The sequence below is a fragment of the Mobula hypostoma genome, chromosome 4 (assembly GCF_963921235.1).
Source record: "Mobula hypostoma chromosome 4, sMobHyp1.1, whole genome shotgun sequence".
NCBI lineage: Eukaryota > Metazoa > Chordata > Chondrichthyes > Myliobatiformes > Myliobatidae > Mobula > Mobula hypostoma.
This window is the reverse complement of record NC_086100.1, coordinates 44,778,879-44,799,011: the sequence shown is the minus strand read 5'-3', so window position 1 is coordinate 44,799,011 and position 20,133 is coordinate 44,778,879. Positions and strand designations below refer to the sequence as shown.

The 20,133-nt window shown below is 40.2% G+C and overlaps 1 protein-coding gene across 3 annotated transcripts in view; it reads right to left on the bottom strand.

The window, feature by feature from the left end:
* The window catches only part of mfsd8l1 (major facilitator superfamily domain containing 8-like 1), a 99,866-nt gene that overhangs the window by 19,609 nt on the left and 60,124 nt on the right, over window positions 1-20,133 (bottom strand). For all 3 annotated transcript variants that reach the window (XM_063045737.1, XM_063045738.1, XM_063045739.1), the window contains exons 7-10: window positions 16,703-16,776; window positions 13,604-13,687; window positions 13,372-13,501; window positions 12,057-12,179 (exon numbers count right to left, since the gene is read on the bottom strand). In XM_063045737.1, coding sequence (XP_062901807.1) covers window positions 12,057-12,179; window positions 13,372-13,501; window positions 13,604-13,687; window positions 16,703-16,776 — 411 coding nt within the window. The remainder of the gene's footprint in view (window positions 1-12,056; window positions 12,180-13,371; window positions 13,502-13,603; window positions 13,688-16,702; window positions 16,777-20,133) is intronic.

Below are 20,133 nucleotides of genomic sequence, written 5' to 3'. Positions count from 1 at the left end.
AGCAGCCTCGTGTGGAATCATGTCAAAATCCAAATACATAACATCAACCAATTCTTCTTTGGTTATCCTGCTTGGTATTTCCTCAAAGAATTCCAAGATTTGTCAGGCAAAATTTTCCCTTGGGGAAACCATGCTGACTACAGCTTATTTTTAATCACATGGGTCCAAGTACCCTGAGACCTTATCCTTAATAATCAATTCCACCATTTTCCCAACCACCAATTGGCCTATAGTTTCCATTCTTCTGCCTCTCTCCTTTCTTGGAATAACATTTGCAACTTTCCAGTCTTCTGGAACCATTTCAGAATCTAGTAATTCTTGCAAGATCAGTACTAATACCTCCATGATCTCTTCAGCCACCTGTTTCAGAACTCTGGGGTGTACACTATCTTGTCCAGTGACTTGTGTATCTACCTTCAAACTTCTCATTTTCCCCAAGAACCTTCTCTCTAGTCATGGTTACACTTCATGTCCTGACACCTGGAATTTCCACCATACTGCTAGTGTCTTCCACAGTTAAGGCGGATGCAAAATACTTATTCAGGTCATTCGCTGTTTTGTTGTCCTCCATTACCAGCCCTCCAGTATCATTTCCAGTGGTCTGAAATCCACTCTTGGCTCCCTTTTACACTTTATGTATCTGAAGAAACTAGTGGTATCCTCTTTAATATTATAGGCTAGACTTTCACTTTTTTTAGTTGCCTTCTGTTGGTTTTTAAGAGCTTCCCAATCTTCTAACTTCCCACTAATTTGTGCTCTATTATATGTCCTCTCTTCTACGTTGGCTTTGACTCCTCTAGTTAGCCACAGTTGTGTCATCTTTCCTTTAGAACACTTCTTACTCTTTGGGATGTATATATCCACTGCCTTTTGAATTGCTACCAGAAGTTGCAGCCAATGCTGCTTTGCCATCATCCCCGTCAGTGTTCGTTTCAAATCAATTCTGGCCAACTCCTCTCTCATGCTTCTATAACTCCATTTACTCCACTGTAATACTGATACATCTGACTTTAGCTTCTCCTTCTCCATCCCATTGACTGCTACTACACCCCATCAACAGGTTCTCCTCTCTACATGTTGCCTCTGTTTGCAAACCAGCTACTTCATCTTCAGCACTATCATCTGCCTTTCCTACGATACTTCTTGCAATTAAATATAGCTCAGGACACTAGTTGCACCATGCTCAAACTTTTGATTCCCAACTTTGTCTGAGGTCTTACCAAGATCGGTGTCCACTATCTATCCTGGCACTATGATTCCCATCGCCCTGTCACTCTAATTTAAACCTCACCATGCAACATTAACAAACCCTTCCGCTAGAATATTAGTCCCTCTTCAGTTCAGGTGCAAACAGTCCTTTCTATACAGGTCCTTCCTTCCCTGGAAGAGAGCCCAATGATTCAAAAATCTTATACCCTCCCTCCTACACCAACTCCTTAGCCACATATTAAACTGTATAATCTTCTTAGTTCTGGCCTTACTAGCATGTGGCATGGGTAGCAATCCTCAGATCACAACCCTGGAGGTTCTGCCCTTTAACTTAGCACTTAACTCACTTTACTCCCCAAATAGAAATTCATCACTGGTCTTTCCTACATGGACCATGCCTTCTGGCTGTCACCCTCCCAGTTCATATTGCTAAGGAATCAATCCAAGATATCCCAGACCCTGGCACCCAGGAGAAAAAGTACCATCCAAGAATCTCATTTTCACCCACAGATCCTCCTGTCCATTCCCCTTACTGATGAAACCCCTATCACCATAGTGTGCCTCTTTTCCCCCCTTCCCTTCTGAGTCACAGAGGCAAACTCAGTGCCAGAGATCCCACCACTGTGACTTTCCTCAGTTAGGTTATTCCCCCACCCCAATAGTATCCAAAGATGTATACCTGTTGTTGAGGGAGATGTAGAGATAGGGGGAAAGAGCAGGTCACATTGAGGAAGTAGGGAGGCTCTCAGAGGGAATTAGGAGAATGTGCAAAGAGGCAGATGGGAAGTGTAAGGTCATGTATTTTGGTAGAAGAAATAAAATCTATTTTCTAAACAGGGATACATTCAAAAATCCAAAGTGCAAAGAGATTTTGGACTCATTGCAAGATCCCCTAAAGGTCAACTTACAGGTTGAGTCAGTGGTGAGAAAGACAAATGCAATGTTAGCATTCATTTCAAGAGAACTAAAATATAAAAAAAGGGTGTAATGCTGAGGCTTTATAAAGCACTGGTGAGGCCTCACCTGGAGTACTGTGAGCAGTTTTGGGCCCCTTGTCTAAGAAAGGATGTGCTCACATTGGAGAGGATTCAAAGGAGGTTCACAAAATGATTCTGGTATTGAATGGCTTTTCATATGCAGAATGATTGATGGCTCTGAGCCTGTACTTGCTGGAATCGAAATGGGGGGGGGGGGGCGGATCTCATTGAAGCCTGTTGAATGTTGAAAGGTCTGGATAGAATGGATGTGGAGAACATGTTACTTCTAGTGGGGGAGTCCAGGGGACAACCTCACGATAGAGGCACATCCATTTAGAATTGAGATAGGAGAAATTTCTTTGGCCAGCAGGTAGTGAATCTATGGATTGTGTTGCCACAGGCAGCTGTGGAGGCCAGGTCATTGTGTGTATTTAAGGCAGAGGTTCATAAGTTCTTGATTAGTTAGGGCTTGAAAGGTTAGAAGGGTGAAGGCAGAAGAATGGGGTTGAGAGGGAAATGCTTCAGCCATGATCAAATGGCAGAGCAGACTAAATGGGCCAAATAGCCTAATTCTGCTCCAATGTCTTAGGCTGTGATATGCAAGCAAAGACAGTTTTATTCACCAGGGATTTGCTAACAGAATTGTGCTATAATCAATGAATATTCACTTCTGACTTTATGATACAAAAAAAAAGTCACTGACGAATCACTTGAAGATGGTTGGGCTTCGGGTATTCCATGATGAACTCCTATGGTGATGCCCTGGGGATGGGATGATTGACCTTAATAAACTGCTGTCTCTTATGCTATAGATCTATGTTCAATCCTGACCTTGGCTGGTCTCTGTGTAGTGTGGCTTTCCTCAAGAGTGTTTAAATTTTGTCCCATATCCCAAAGTCATGCAGGTCAGTATGTTAATTGGTCACTGAAGGTTATCTATAGTGTGTATATGAGTTGTATAAATCTGGAACAGATTTTAGAAACATAGAAAACCTACAGCACAATACAGGCCCTTCGGCCCACAAAGTTGTGCCGAACATGTCCCTACCGTAGAAATTACTAGGCTTACCCATAGCCCTTTATCTTTCTAAGCTCCATATACCTATCCCAAAGTCTCTTAAAAGACCCTATTGTATCCGCCTCCACCATCATTGCCGGCAGCCCATTCCACGCACTCACCACTCTCTGCATAAAAAACTTACCCCTGACATCTCCTCTGTACCTACTCCCCAGCACCTTAAACCTGTGTCCTCTTGTGGCAACCATTTCAGCCCTAGGAAAAAGCCTCTGACTATCCACACGATCCTCTAACTTCCCAATAATTGTTGTTCTATTATATGCCCTGACTTTTGCTATTATGCTGTCTTTGACTTCCTGTGTCAGCCATTGTTGCATCATTTTGATGAGAATGTGAGGAGAATAAAAAAATGGATAAATACAAGATTAGTATAAATGGGTGGGTAATGGTCAGTGCAGACTTGAGGAGCCAAAGGGCAGGTTTCTGTGCTGTTTTTCTATACGACTCTGAACCATTCCATCCTTCTCTGTATGAGGTATAACTCCATCCAATGCAGCATTTTTGCCTTGACGTACATTGACTTCAGTGTAAGATGATATCCAGAAGCACTATTCAATGCGCAACAACAGCAGGTGATGGATGTATTGTTAATGTCAATGAAATTTAAGATGATGTCACTTAGCTTCCTCTCAGTTATGAAGATCATAATTTGTAAATTATATATCTCAAATGCTATTTGCTTCATAACATATTGGACCTAATTATTATAATGATTGAAATAAAAGGCATCTGAAAATGGCAATGTTTCGATGGTCATGGGGGATTTCAAAATGCAGGTAGATTGGGAAAATCAGGATGGTGCTAGATCCCAAGACATGGAATTTGTAGAATGCCTACGAGATGGCTTTTTAAGAGTAGCTTATGGTTGAACCCCCTAGGGAAAAGGCAATTCTCAACCTGGTATTGTGTAATGAACCAGATTTGACAGGGAGCACAAGGGTAAAGGAACGCTTAGGAGGCGGTGATCATATTATGATAGGCTTCAAACTGCAACTTGAGAGAGAAAGCTGAAGTCAGATTTATCAGTATTACAATGGAGTAAAGGCAGACAGGAGACAGAGGAGCTAGCCCAAGTTGATTGGAAGGGATCACTAGCAGGGGTGATGACAGAACAGCAATGGCTGGACTTTCTGGGAGCAATTTGGATGGTGCAGGATCGATACAACCTGAAGATGAAGACATATTCTAAAGCAAGAATGATGCAACAATGGCTGACACAGGAAGTCAAAGGCAGCATAATAGCAGAAGTGAGGGCAGACAGTAGAACAATTATTGGGAAGTTAGAGGATTGGGAAACTTTTGAAAACCAACAGAAGGCAACTAAAAAACCCATAAGGAGTATGGTTTCATATAGATGAAATATGAAGGTAAGCTAGTCAATAATATCTGAGGATACCAGAAGTTTCTTTCAGATATATGAAGAGTAACAGAGAGATGAGAGTAGATATCGAACTGCTGGAGATGTAATAATAGGGGACAAGGAAATAGCGGATGAACTGAAGTATTTGCATCAGTCTTCATTATTGAAGTTCTGACAGTGTCAGGGGGCAGAAGTGTATGCAGTTGCTATCAAAAGGGAGCAGGTGCTTGGTAGCTGAAAGGTCTTTAGGTAGACATGTCACCAGGACCAGATGGACTACACCCCAGCTTTGTTACTAAGTTTGTGGATGACACAAGCAGAGGGACCAGGGAGACTGCAGAAGGACTTAAACAGATTAGGAGAACGGACATAGAAGTGGCAGATGAAATAATGTTGGGAAGTGTATGGTCATGCACTTTGGTAGAAGGAATAATAGCATAGACTATTTTCTAAGCGGGAAGAAAATTTAAAAATCCAAGGTACAAAGGGACTTGTGAGTCCCCATGCAGGATTCCCTCAAGACTACCTTGCAGGTTGAGTCAGTGGTGGAGGAAGGCAAATACAATGTTAGCATTCGTATCAATAGGACTAGATATAAAAGCAAGCGTGTGATGCTGAGGCTTTACAAGTACTGGTGAGGCTTCACTTCGAGTATTGACAGCAGTTCTGGGTCCCTTGTAGAAGAAAAGAGGTGCTGACATTAGGAGGAGCATCACCAGGACAATTCCAGGAATGAAAAGGTTAACATACGAGGAGTGTTTTAAGACTCTGGGCCTGTACTCATGAGTTTAGAAGAATATGGGGATCTCATTAAAACCTATCAAATATTAAAAGGCCTAGATACAGTGCATGTGGAGAGGATGTTTCCTTTAGTGGGAGAGTCTATGACCAGATGTCACAGCCTCAGAACAGAGAGATGTTGAATTAGAACAGAGATGAGGAAGGATTTCTTTAGCCAGAGGGTAGTGAATCTGTGGAATTCATTGCACAGATGGTTGTGGAGGCCAAGTCATTGGATATATTTAAAGTGGAGGTTCATAGGTTTGTGATTAATCAGGGCGTGACAGATTACAGGAGAAAGCAGGAGAAAGAGTTTGAGAGGAATAATGAATCAGGCAATATAGAATGACGGTACAGACTCAAGGGGCTGAATGGCTTTATTCTGCTCTCATGTCTTATGCTCTTACATTATTAGAAGTGCAGGAGATGATTATGATCACACTAGGATCATACAGTGGCATGTAAAAGTTTGGGCACCCCAGTCAAAATTTCTGTTACCGTGAATAGCTAAGCGGGTAAAAGATGAACTGATTTCCAAAAGGCATAAAGTTAAAGATGACACATTTCTTAAATATTTTAAGCAAGATTACTTTTTTAAAATTTCCATCTTTTACAGTTTCAAAATAACAAAAAGGGAAAAGGGCCTGAAGTAAAAGTTAGGGCACCCTGCATGGTCAGTACTTAGTAACACCCCCTTTGGCAAATATCACAGCTTGTAAACGCTTTCTGTAGCCAGCTAAGGGTTTTTCAATTCTTGTTTAGGGGATTTTTGCCCATTCTTCCTTTCAAAAGGCTTCTAGTTCTGTGAGATACTTGGGCCCTCTGGCATACACTGCTCTCTTAAGGTCTATCCACACATTTACCAATGATGTTTAGGTCGGGGGACTGTGAGGGCCATGGCAAAACCTTCAGCTTGCGCTTCTTGAGGTAGTCCAGTGGATTTTGAGGTGTGTTTAGGATCATTATCCTGTTGTAGAAGTCATCTTCTTTTCATCTGCAGCTTTTGTTTTTTTAAAACAGACGGTGTGATATTTGCTTCCAGAATTTGCTGGTATTTAATTGAATTCATTCTTCCCTCTACCAGTGAAATGTTCCCCATGCCACTGGCTTCATCACAAGCCCAAAGCATGATCGATCCAGCCCCATGCTTAACAGTTGGAGAATTTCTTTTCATAAACTTCTGCACCCTTTTTTCTCCAAACATACCTTTGCTAATTGCAGCCAAAAAGTTCTATTTTAACTTCATCAGTCCACAGGACTTGTTTCCAAAATGCATCAGACTCGTTTAGATGTTCCCTTGCAAACTTCTGACACTGAATTTTGTGCTAAGGACTCAGGAAAGGTTTTCTTCTGATGACTCTTCCATGAAGTTCATACTTGTGCAGGTGTCACTGCACAGTAGAACAGTGCACCACCACTCCAGAGTCTGCTAAATCTTCCTGAAAGTCTTTTGCAGTCAAACAGGGTTTTTGATTTGCCTTTCAAGCAATCCTACGATCAGTTCTCTCGGAAAGTTTTCTTGGTCTTCCAGACCTCAACTTGACCTCCACCGTTCCTGTTAACTGCCATTTCTTAATTACATTACAAACTGAAGAAACGGCTACCTGAAAACGCTTTGATATCGTCTTATAGACTTCTCCTGCTTTGTGGGCATCATTTATTTTAATTTTCAGAGTGCTAGGCAGCTGCTTAGAGGAACCCATGGTTGCTGATTGTTGGGGCAAGGTTTGAGGAGTCAGGGTATTTATAAAGCTTTGAAATTTGCATCACCTGGCCTTTCCTAACAATGACTGTGAACAAGCCATAGTCCTAACAAGCTAATTAAGGTCTGAGACCTTGGTAAAAGTTATCTGAGAGCTCAAATCTCTTGAGGTGCCCAAATATGTGCATGGTGCTCCTTTCCTTTCTTTCTCCACTCTAAAATTGAACAAACCTAATACACTAATCTTGCTTAAAATGTTGAAAAGAATGTTTCATCTTTAACTTTATGACTTCTGGAGATCAGTTCATCTTCTATTCACTTAACTAATCACAGTAACAGAAATTTTGACCAGGGGTGCCCAAACTTTTGCATGCCACTGTATATGAACAATTCTGGACATTCCCCTATCAGGCACAACATACTCTGCATTTCTTTATTATCACAGAGTTGTACAGCATGGAACCTTCCCCCTCAGCCCATCATACCTACACTGACCATCATCCCCATCTATCCCATTGGCCGGCACATCCCTCTAGCCCTATTCAATTATCTTTCCACCAACTCCTCTAGACGTTTACTTCAAATATCAAGTACACTTTAAACCTCCTCCCTCTCACCTTAAACCTACCTCTTCTAATTATACACATCTTGACTATGGGAAACAGACAATGGTTGTCTACCCCATCTGTGCCTCTCACATTTTTACATTAGCTCTATCATATTAACCAACTTCACTACAGAAAAAACAGACCCAGCCGATCAAAATGAGGTTAAATGAGGTTAAATATTTCGTGAAATTTGTTAACTCCCCTAACCAATCTCTCCCCTGTTCAAGCCCTCCAATGCAGGTAACATCCTTGAGAACCTGCATTCTTTCTAGCTTAACCAGAAATGGGGGGGGGGGTGTAAAGAGGAATCCAGTTACATGACAGATTTATGTTTGAATCTCATGGCGTACATTAAATCATTAGAGCATGTTTACAGTAGTGAGTGACATATGATCACATCAATAACTATTCAGAATATTAATACAGTGACAATTCTAATTTTTCTTTAATCTCACAAAGAAAAATCAGTGTTCTAGCAGAAAGATAGAAATTCCCTGGATTAGTCTTCTGCTGTAGCTCCACTGTCACAGCATTCATGCAGCACGCACAACGCAGTCAGTATGATTAAATAGGTTTTCACCATGTAGCTCAAGCAAGCAACGACAGATGAGACAACCACAGCAGTGGATCAGCAGCAGGCCTTCTTAAATGCTGTTCGACTGGAAGCAGCTGCTGCAACTTGTTGCAGTTAATAGTGATAGTAGCAAAGAATACGTGATATTCTGACAGTGTTGCAGAGAATATTTTTAATTTAGCCTAAAGCACATGTTCCACATGGTCACATGGAGTGTCTAAACTTTACAGGCATGCCTTTACCAATGGCAAAGACATAATCAAAACCTTTTAAATATGACATTTGATCCCCATGGGTGGTAAGGTGTAGAAACGTCTCTACCAAAGGAGGTGTGAGGCACGCCTTCCCTCTGCAGGTCACCCTTGGGCAAGGTCTAGAACCTGCTTAGCACCCCCTCCCCACAATCAAGGTCATGTGAAGCCATGAGAGTAGGTGGTGGGTGGTCGTATAAGCAACTGATGCATTGTCACAAGTCCTGGTTATGCAACCACTGATGTCAGCAGACAATCTCTGAAGGGTATTAATTATGGCTGAAGTTACCGGTCTTGTAAAAGCACTGCCTAAAAGACAACAATGGCACACCAATTCTATAGAAAAATTTGCCAAGAACAATCATAGTCATGGATAGAACATGATCACCTATGTGATAGGACAAAGCACATAATGATGATGATGATGATTTAATACCCAAGTCCTTTGGGTAATTGCCCTGATAATCTGAAACTCACTGATAGCTGGAAAATGTAGAGCCACGACAATGATGATGATAACAAAAAAAATACACAGAATTTGGGTGAGGGGACAGAATCAGTTAAAGTACTATTACTTCACTAGTAACTCAAGTGCCACCTAGTGTTCCAACTGCCAAGTCTGTTCTTGTACAGATATAAATGGAGTTATGGCATTAGTACATCACAGGCTTCAGGTGACATTGGCCTCTCAGCAGAGATCCAGGCTTCCTCCATCTCCCTCTGCTGAAGCCATCAGGTTTGTACTGTGCAAAAGTATTAAGAATAGCAAGTGCAAAGACGTCTATGCAGGTAAGCATGATCGGTAATGGACATCCATTCGTATGAATGGTAAAACATAAAGTGCCACAATTGGGATACAGTGAAGATGGCCACTTGCAGTACTTGCTTTGTGTTAGGCAAGAGGAATGGAGAGGAGCAAGGGAAAACAGATTTTGCATGTAGAGTTCCAATGGATGTAATGTGGCTATCTAAATGAATCTTGCATGAGGATATCTACTGATGCATCAGACACATCATCTTTGTTTTTTTAGAATCATAAAAAATTGTGCCCCCCCCCCCCCCGAGCAGTTCAATTTTCTGTATTAGGCAAAGCTGTACAACTATGGGCATAGGTAGAGATAGATGCAAACAGAAAGCACTTACAAGTTTGTCTGAAAGATGTAGCACATGATCAGCAAGCTGATGGCTTGCTCAGTGGCACACCTGTTTGTAAGATGCTTTTCACTTCAGTACTGAATCTGAGAGGTTTTTTTTCCAATAGTGTCATCAATCACATTTTAAATGGGCATCGGTCTTTAAACACTAGCAAGTTTGTTTTGAGGTATGTAGAGATTAAATTGCACAAGATGTAAACATCATAGTACTTGCTCAAATTGTCCATTTCTGCACAAACATCTTGTCACTATGCAAGTACTATGCATTGATGACATCGTAGCCTTTTTGGTCAGTGAACACTTATAGTAGATCTTTGGATACCTTAATTGCCAAGTCCATGCAATCATTGAGGTCCTGCACTTGTACAAAGTCAGTCAAAACATTAATTCTACTGATTCTGAATGGGGTCATGGTATGTAAAGTTTCCCTGCATTCATTCAGTTATCTGTCTTAGGCCTTTGTGGGCTCCTGACTAAGATCATTGGCAAAGTCCTGGAAGAATCTAGAAGCAAAAAAATTATGGTGGCCTTAAACTTCTTGTGAGCCATGACTGCCATTCCACCTGATATTATATTTCTGCCAACATCTGATACAAGACACCTTATACATGAGTGTTCAGATATCTGAAAATGCTTATTCTCTGTGGACCTTGCAAGTTGATCTTTCCAACTGCGGGCCTCTAAATAAAATTTGTTACAGTTCCTGCTAATGCAGTATCTATTCCTGCACTGGAGCTTCTCACTGAAGAGTCAAACAAGCACAGGATTAGTATCACCAATTATAATCTGCCAGACCAGCATTTAAAATGTAGACAACTTTCAAAACTGCCTTCAATATTGCCTCCAAACACTAATTCTAAGTAGTAATGTCAACAAGACCTTTCTTGAAGGGAAGAAAGTAGCTGCAAGTTAGCATTGTTTTTGACACATTTCCCTGTCAATTGTTCTCTCATATTGCTTTCACTGAAACTCCAGGAAGTCAAGGTAAACTTGTGAACTGAAGTGTGAGGGCACGTCCACACTACGCCGGATAATTTTGAAAACAAAGCTTTTTCTCTTCGTTTTGACCTTCTGTCCACACTGAAATGGTGTTTCCATCCCCCGAAAATGGAGATTTTCAGAAACGGTCTCCAGAGTGAATAAATCTGAAAACGTCTAATATCCGTTGTAGTGTGTACGGGGTAAATGGAGAGATTTAAAAATGCTGTCATGACAACACCACAACAACAATGCTTTTTCTGCTTCTGCTTGGTACTGCGCATGCACTGCCGTACAGTCGGTGTGAACGGTGTGAAAGTTAAATTATAAAGTGAGCTTTTTTGACTATTTAAAAACGCTGTCATGACATGCCGGAACAGATGGCAGCAGCGCGGCATTTCGTTGTTTTCTTGAACGCAACCCCCCATATAACCTAACAATTTCAGAACAGACGGCAACGAGACTGAAGCCAGAAGAGTTAGAAATGTACTCACCAAATACTTTGACCCATAGCTTACTGAATAAATAAGTATACTCACTTTGCCTCATTTTCTGCCCTTGCTTGTATGAAGGTGGTTTACCTATCTACACAAGTACTCCTCTGACAATAGATGCGTAACAGCCTAATGTAACATTGTATAGAAATACAAGATAACTCTGATGCAGACATGTTTTATACATATAACAAGGTGCTTTATTAATGCAACAGAGTTAGTCAGTTTTTCAATGTTCGTCATCAGCTGTGTCATATTGTCCATGAACTCCTTGTCGGTTGCCTCCATACGCTCCAGTATTTGTGTGTTTTTTTAAGTTTTAAGTCCTCCTGCGCGAGAGCCAAGAGAAATTCCTTTGAAGTTTTTCTACTCTGTAACTGGACAAACGCGCACCAAGTATACCGATTCCTCTTCGCTTGTTTTCTGTGTGTCCTGCGCGTGCCCAGTAGGAGGAGATTCACCCAAATATCCGCCTAATGTGGACGGAGATATTTTGAAAAACGCTTACTGTGGACGCCTGTTGTTTTTACCCAAAACCGGCGTTTTCAAAATTACCCGGCGTAGTGTAGACGTAGCCTGAATTGCAGTGCAGAGTGTAAAGGCCTTTTAAACATTGTTTTAATTTACCAATGAATATACTGAAACTGCCAGCCTGCTTCTACTATAGAGGTTGGTCACACACATCTTAATGTGCTTCACTTATGAGTCACGAAGTTAAAACACTCAATTTCAACAGTACAACCACTCTTTTATCCTCGTACTGGTCCATATTGTATTCAAGTTCATCCTGATGCTAAAATTCATTTCTCTAGCCTCCTTACAATATAAACGCATTGTGAAAAGTTGTGTAGATGTGGAGAATGAGAAAAAGAGAAACCACAGTCAACTCACCTTGTGTTTTCTCTGCAGTAACTTTTGAAAACAATGATACTTGAGATACAGCAACAAAAGGCAACCCCAGAATTTGCAGAAACACACCTACCACGAACTCAGATAACAAAATGGCAAAACTTCCTATTAAAAAAAAAGAGATTCCCTTGATTAAAAAACAATTTATTGGAAAGATAAACCTGTGGGTAATTGGACTAAATAACATTGTTACTTATTTGTATTTGATATGCAAAATAAACACTATGGAAGAAACTGATACTGTGATACATAACCCTGATAGTAAAACTATTGGTTGAAAGAGAGGTTGCTAGAAGTGAAGTGGCAAGAATGCCTACCAAGTGTGGAGATTTTGTTACTTCCATAACAGAGACCCACCTCCATGGCTATTACAGGCAGAAAAGTCATGATTTACATCTTTATATCATCAAGAGATGATATACTTATAAAACTGTTTTATTATTGTGATGCCAAGATTTAGCACCAAAGTAGATACTAGAAATAAATGACATCAAATTAAACCAAAATAGGGATTTATCTCTTGTATACAGTACAGTGCAAAAGCCTTAAGCACATGTAAAGAAATTCTATAAAGCAAAGATGCTTTCGGATGTAATGAAATGAATAGCTTCTAAATATGACAAAATTACCACAAAGAGCAGTAAACAAAAGAAAACTAAATCAAAACAAGATTTGGTGTGACCCCCCCTTTACCTTTAAAACTGCGTCAATTCTCTTGGATACACTGTTGTGCAGTTTTATAAGAAAATCAGTTGAGAGATTCTTCCAAGCATCTTGGAGAACTTGCCACAGTTCTTCTGCAGATGCTGGCTGCCTCATTTCCTTCTTTCTCTCCAGGTAACCCCAGACAGCCTCGGTGATGGTGAGATCAGGGCTCTGTGGGGGCCATACTATCTGAATCCATATAAAAAATCTATGGTGCCGAAGTCTTTTGCACAGTACTGTTAGTGCATATGCAACACCACAGATATACCACTGTGTCTCTTTTTGCAACCTAACTTATCGGCAATAGGTGGCACTTATTTCATCTTCTCTGAATTAACTTAAGTGTTAAGAGATTTGTAAAACTAATTAATTGGTATGTAAATACCACAGTTTGCAAATGTCAGTACAATAGCTTCTGAATGTCACTAAGACATGTTTATCCTACTTTAGAGAAAGAAATGGGCAAGTATATCATCACACATCAAAAATTATTTTGCATCAGAAATAATAGCTTGTTGAAGAAATGCCAATCCTTGAAAACCCAAGTGAAAACTGCATAAGAAAACAGGCACAAATACAACAAAATTATTACCTTTTGGGTTTGCCAAGAAGATTAACAACCAAATACAAGAAATGTTGCATAAGATAAGACCCACTGCCAAGATTACTCGATCTGCAAATTTAGTGCTTAGCCACCTCACAATAAAAAATCCAATTATTACCTATAAAACAGAAAATTAGGTCATCCCAAATCTGTGTCTGAATACCTACTGATTACCTAATGTTAAATCCACAATATAATATTAAAATGCATTTTAACTTACCTCTACACCACACATACAATACATCAAACTGTTTTCTAATTCTCCAAAGCTGAAATATTTCTGGGTAATTGGGGTAACCATTGTCTAGAAAGAAAAAAGATCATATAGTGTTAACTAAATGATGTATCAAAATTTTTATTTCACCAAAATTGCTAGCTATTCACAAAATGCTGGAGGAACTCAGCGGGTCAGGCAGCATCTATGGAAATAAACAGTCAATGTTTCCGGCCAAGACCCTTCTTTAGGACTGGAAAGGGGAAGATGCCAGAATAAAAAGGTGGGAGGGGAATGGGAAGGAGGATAGCTAGAAAATGATAGGTGAAGTTAAGTGGGTAGGAAAGGTAAAGGGCTGTTAGAAAGGAATCTGATAGCAGAGGAGACTATTGGAGAAGGGGCAGGGCACTTAAGGGAAGGTGATAGGCAGGTGAGAAGAGGTAAGAAGGCAGGGTGGGGAAAAGAAGAGGGGAGAGGGACAGGATTATTTTTAAAAACAAGGAGAATTTGATATTCATGCTATCAGGTTGAAGGCTATCCAGATGGAATATAAAGGTGATGCCCTTCCATCCTGAGAGTGGCCACATTGTGGCACAAGAGGAAGCCAAGGATGGACATGTCGGAACAGGAATCGGAATTAAGATGTTTGGCCACTAGGAAGTTCCGCTTTTGGTGGATGGAGCACAGGTGTTCCCTCAATTTACAATGGGTCTCACCAATGTAGAAGAGACTGCATCAGGAGCACTGGGCTGAACAGAAGGGTTTCAAAAAATTACACAGAAATCTGAAGCAATATTAATGAAGCTGCTACCACTGTAGTATAATTGCCAATTACTAACTGTAATGTGCATATGCATTGTAATAATTATATTAAAGTGTTCTGGATTGCTTTGCTATGAATTATTTGACACTCAGTTCAAAGTTCGGACGTTATTAGGAAATACCGGTCTAAAACCACAGCAAATTAAATCAATTAAATGCAGTAGGCAGTAGCATTATAACCAGAATGATAAAGCAATAACAAAAGACCAGAGATTTATTTTGAAACTGGGAAGGGCAAAGTTGGGTGGAGGGGCAAGAATGGGAAGTTATCTTGTAAAGAGTTTGAGATTTTGTGGGCATAAGGTTACTCATAGATAAATCTCAAAAAAAGTTTGATTTTCTTTGTCTATAAGACATATTGACTTTATTTATTGAAAATAAATCTCTAGTTTCCTAATAGGTTACCATGAAGGAAACAGAACACGACTGGATAAAAATGGGACTTAATAGGATGCTGGCTTTGAACAGTACAAACCACATGACCATTACAGAGTAATTATACTTCATACTTGCAGGATAAAAAGAATACTTCCAATTCAAAAGTTATTTCTTTTTAGTGGTTGAGAAGAAAAGCATTTATTGCTATTCGTATGTGCCTTGCAGAAAGCACCCAATTGCCTTCTTCATCTTCTGTAGCATATGCGATGAAGGGACATCTGTATTAAAAATGCATACAAGACTTCCAGTCTTTTTAACCAATGATGAAAAACAGAACTACATATTTCGAGGTCACGAAGGCATGCAGCTTGAAAGGCTTTTTAGCAGATGTTGCAATGCACTCTAATGCTTCACTGATATTAGTTTTACTTGGCTAGACAACTTAAGAACATTCCATCACACAGAATATATCCCTTGTAGATGGTATAATAGCTTGGGTTGTCAGAAATTGACACCCAATCACAACAGAAAATCTAGCCTCAAACATCTTCATTTAGCTTTGGTATTCATATAGCTGTTCATATTGAGTTTCTGATCTAGTACATTATTACAGGTCGACCTTCACTAATCCATCTACCTGTAATCCGGTTCCTTCGATAATCCAGCACTGATTATGCTTAATGTGATCCTTCTGTAATTTGACACTTTCACTAATCTAGCACTCCTCAGGTCCCAGCGGTGCCGGATTAGTGAAGGTCAACCTGTATTAAGATGTTGATAGAGGACTCAGCATCTCAGTTTTATTATATCTGCTATTGTTCCTCATTTAACTTTACTCATTTCTTATTGAATGCATTTGGTTTTCAGGTTTGACAAAATCGATAGTGTGAAGGAGATAGCACTCTACATGGTGGATTGTCAGAGAACACAATTTTTCTATTGCTGAGTATCCACTGTCTTGTACTTTTGAACAGTTGAATTGATCCAATTTCATTCCATTAATCATAATGATAACATCATACACCAATAGAGAATGTGATCAGTATGAAGGTGAGACTTCATTTCTACTCATACTCATTGGTAGCTCTCTATCAAAATTCACTTGCAAGCCAAATGCAGAAATGGTGATAGGTGAAAGTGACATTAAATGAGATGTGTAATTCTGTGACCATGACTATACCCAGTTTGACTGAACTATGGAAACACACATCTGGTTTCAGCACAACTCCCACAAATGCCGATGAGCAGGTTTCTGCCAGATTTATCGTTGATTTGTGATACAAACGCCTGAAAGCATGTACCTCCAGGCTCAATTACAGCTATAAAGGAGAACTATTAAACAGCTCCTTCGTACAATAAATTGGACTTTAACCTCACAATCTACCTTGTTATGATCTTACACCTTATTGTTTACCTGCACTGCACTTTTTCTTGTAGCTGTTGCATTTTATTCTGCTTCACTATTGTTTTACCTTGGTCTACCTCATGCACTATGAAATGATTTGATCTGTATAAAGTATGCAAGACAAGCTTTTCACTGAATCTCAATACATTTGACAATAATAAATTCCAATTATATTTCAGTTTCGTACCTATTGTTTTATAGTAACTTTGAGCTACATCAGGGACGTTTTTGCTATGAATCTGAAGTTAATCACAAATAAATGGATGAGCACATCAGATTAAATTCCCTATAAGTACATTAGAAAACCAGACAGGTTTATAAACTAGTATGAGCATGAGTCACAATCACAAAACTAGCTTTTCATTCCAGAGTTTTGAAAATAGCAGCCACAACTTCAGTTTTACATTTACACCTTTGGATTACAAGTCCAGTACCCTAACTGTTATGCTATCATACTCCTGTCTATATTTGACTTTTGATTCTACTGGAATATTGAATACCTCTAAAGCAGTTTGATTGAAGAGAGTAATGAATTGTGCTGTAAGAACAACCACCACTTCCTCGCGTAGATATTCTGAAATTTAAAAAGACAGAATAACTATTACATTTAACAGAATTGAAAATTTCAATGATAAGATCTGTTTTTTTTTTATTTTCATCACCTGAAATGAAGTTTACGGTTTAAGGCAGTCTTGTTATAATGACCCAGGTAAGTAACTATAATGCATTATGTGGATACTACATGCTATAACCACTCTATGCTAGTAGGACCAATGAAACAGCCTTAGTTGGCAGCATGCTTTTTGAGTGCAGCACACTCATGCAGCCAGACAGCATTTCATTAAGTGCCCTGTAAATTATGGAAAGACTTAGTTGCAGCTGATAAGAGAATTTCTCATCATCTTATCTTGTAACCATAGCACAAGTGGCTGAGCCACTTGAGATACGTGTCCATGGTGACCCCAGAATGTTAAGGTTTGTGGGGCAGAGGGTTGCGGTTTTGGGAAGCCAGAGAGCTCAGTGATGATATTACTCAGGATAAGTGGCTAGAGTCTTTCATAACAGAAATAGTCATTGTATGATACTTTGGTGTCTAGCCATTGGCTACTTTATTTCTGATGGCTGTGAATGAAATTAGATATTATGGAATAATAATTAAACATACCCATTCCGCCCACACTGGATTGAAAGGCTATTGAAGAAACAGCTGAAACTTGAGTTTACTGACCAAATGAACTCATGATATGTTGGAGACAGAATGATTGGCTTCCAATAACCATTAGAAATAATACTCCTTTGTGAATGATACGGCTTCAAGCATTGAAGGTTTTATTTCCCCTTTGATGCCCATTGACTTCAGTTTCACTAAGGGTCCTCAACACCACACTCAGTCAAATGCTGTTTTGATATCAAGAGCAGCCACTTCATCTTTGGAAATTGATTCCTTGTTGAGCCAAGGTCATGCTGAGATTTTAAGCAGAGTGGTCATCACAAAATCCAAACTAGGCATTCAGAACTGGGTTATTGGTGAGTAACTGTTGCTTAATAGGATTGTCAATACTTTCCATAAATTTGCTGATGGTTGAAAGTAGACTGCTTGGGAAGTAATAAGGCAAATTCAGTATGTTTTAATTTTTCTGAACAAAATATTCATGAACAATTTTTCACATTGTCAGCTGCTGCAGGGGAAACAGCAATGGTAAAACAGTTTGCTGGAGCATGGCTAGTTCCACAGCGTAGGGCTTCAGTACTGAGTGGAGTGTTATCTGCTTCTATAGTTTTACTATTCTTAGTGCTCTGAAATGTACAATTAAAAGTGGATAGTCCAATCACAAACAAAAGAAAAATCTCCAGATGCTGGAAATCCAAGCAACACACAAAATGCTGGAGGAACTCGGCAGGGCAGGCAGCATCAATGCAAAAGTGTAAACCTTTCAGTAATGATGAAGACTCTCAGCCCAAAACTTCAACTGTTTACTCTTTTCCACAGATGCTGCATGGAATGGGGATCTCTTCAGAAAGCAAAATTGGCACTTCTGTTTATAAATAGTTGTGAATTCTTCAGATTTCTTTGACATTCATTTGCTGAGACTCACCCATTGCTGGCTAGCAAGGAAACTAATTCATGTTCAGGAACAGCAATAGCTATAGCCTAATTACCTAATAAGTCACTGTCACTAAGAGACATCAATCTTAGCTTTGACCAGCAACCAATTGGGACATTGGAAGTTTTGAGAGGAGGGGATTTCAATCAGGTCCACTGCCCAAGTATAAAAGGCAGCAGCGGATTGCTACAGCTACAAAGTCCTTTGACCAGTAACCAACCAGTGGATTGATTAGCAAGAGCAAATTAAAGGAAGGCAGAGGCAAGCAAAACAGCCATTGTCTGAATGTACATGGTCAGAGAGGTGATAAGGAAGCTTTAGCTCTTCGAGGCTTCAGTCAGAGAAAGCAAAAAAGAAAAGCTGCAGGATGAGTTTTGTCCCTCCTCCCTCCTTTACACTTCCTCATTTAGCACAGTAGAGATGCCAGGCAAATTAGCTGAATGCTCCTCTTGCAGGATGTGGGAGAAAAGGAGACCGGCAGTGTCCCTGACAACCACAACTGCGATAAGTGCATCCAGCTGCAGCTTCTAACAATCTGCGTTAAGCAGCTAGAGCTGGAATTGGATGAACTCCGGATCATTTAGGAGGCTGAGGGGATGATAGATAGGACATATAGAGAGGTAGTTAACCCAAGGGGCAAGACACAAGAAACTGGCTGACAGTCAGGAAGAGGAAAAGGGAGCCATCCCCCTCATCAACAGGTATATCACTTTGGATATTGTCAGGTCGGGGGGGGGGGGGTAGAGAATGACCTAACAGAGGAAATTCTTCCGACTTTCACAGTGGTCAGGTCTCTGGTCTTTGGCACCAAGTCTCTCTCTATAACTCAGAAGAGAAGTGAGAGGGAGAAGAGATATGCAGCAGTGAAAAGGGATTTGTTAGTTAGGACAACGGATAGGAGGTTCTGTGGGTGAGAACGAGATTCCCAAATGGTATGTTGCCTTTAAGGTGCCAGGATCTGACGTACGTAGGACGAGTGACAAGGTTCTGCATACAGATTTCAGGAAGTTAGGTGCTAAGTTAAGGGGCAGGATCTCGAAGTTTGTGATCTCAGGATTGCTACCTATGCTTGGTGCTAGTGAGGCTAGAACTAGGAAGGTTATACAGTTTAATATGTGGCTAAGGAGTTGGTGTAGGAGAGACAACATAAAATTTTTTGGATCGTTGGGCTCGCTTCCAGGGAAGGTGGGACTTGTACAGAAGGGACGGTGTGCACATGAACTGGCCTTCATAGAGAGGATGTTTCCTTTGGTGGGAGAGTCCAAGACCAGAAGACACTGTCTCAGAATGGAGGAGCGCCGTTTTAGAATGGAGATGAGGAAGAATTTCTTTAGTGAGATAGCAGTGAATATGTGAAATTCTTTCCCACAGGCAGCTGTGAAGGCCAAGTCTTTATGTTTACTTAAGACAGAAGTTGTAAGATTCTTGATTCGTCAGGGCATACAGAGTACTGAGAGAAGGCAAAAGATTGGGGCTGAGAAGAAAATTGGATCAGCCATGATGAAACAGCAGAGCAGACTCAATGGGCAAAATGGCCTAATTCTGCTCCTATATCTTGTGGTCTTATGGTCTTAAGACATCTGATTAGCAAAATTAGGGTACATTGTATCCATTTGAAGTAATAATTTTAAGGAAAAATATGATCAAAACTGAAATACATATTCACACTGGAACCGGGGGTGGTGATAGATAGGAGCTACAGGGAGGTTGGCACCCCTTAAACTGCAGGAGGCAGGTACCTGGGTGACTGTCAGGAGACAGAATGTAAATGAGCAGCCAGATAGTGGAATCAAAGGTTATGGGGATAAGGCAGGAACTGGATACTG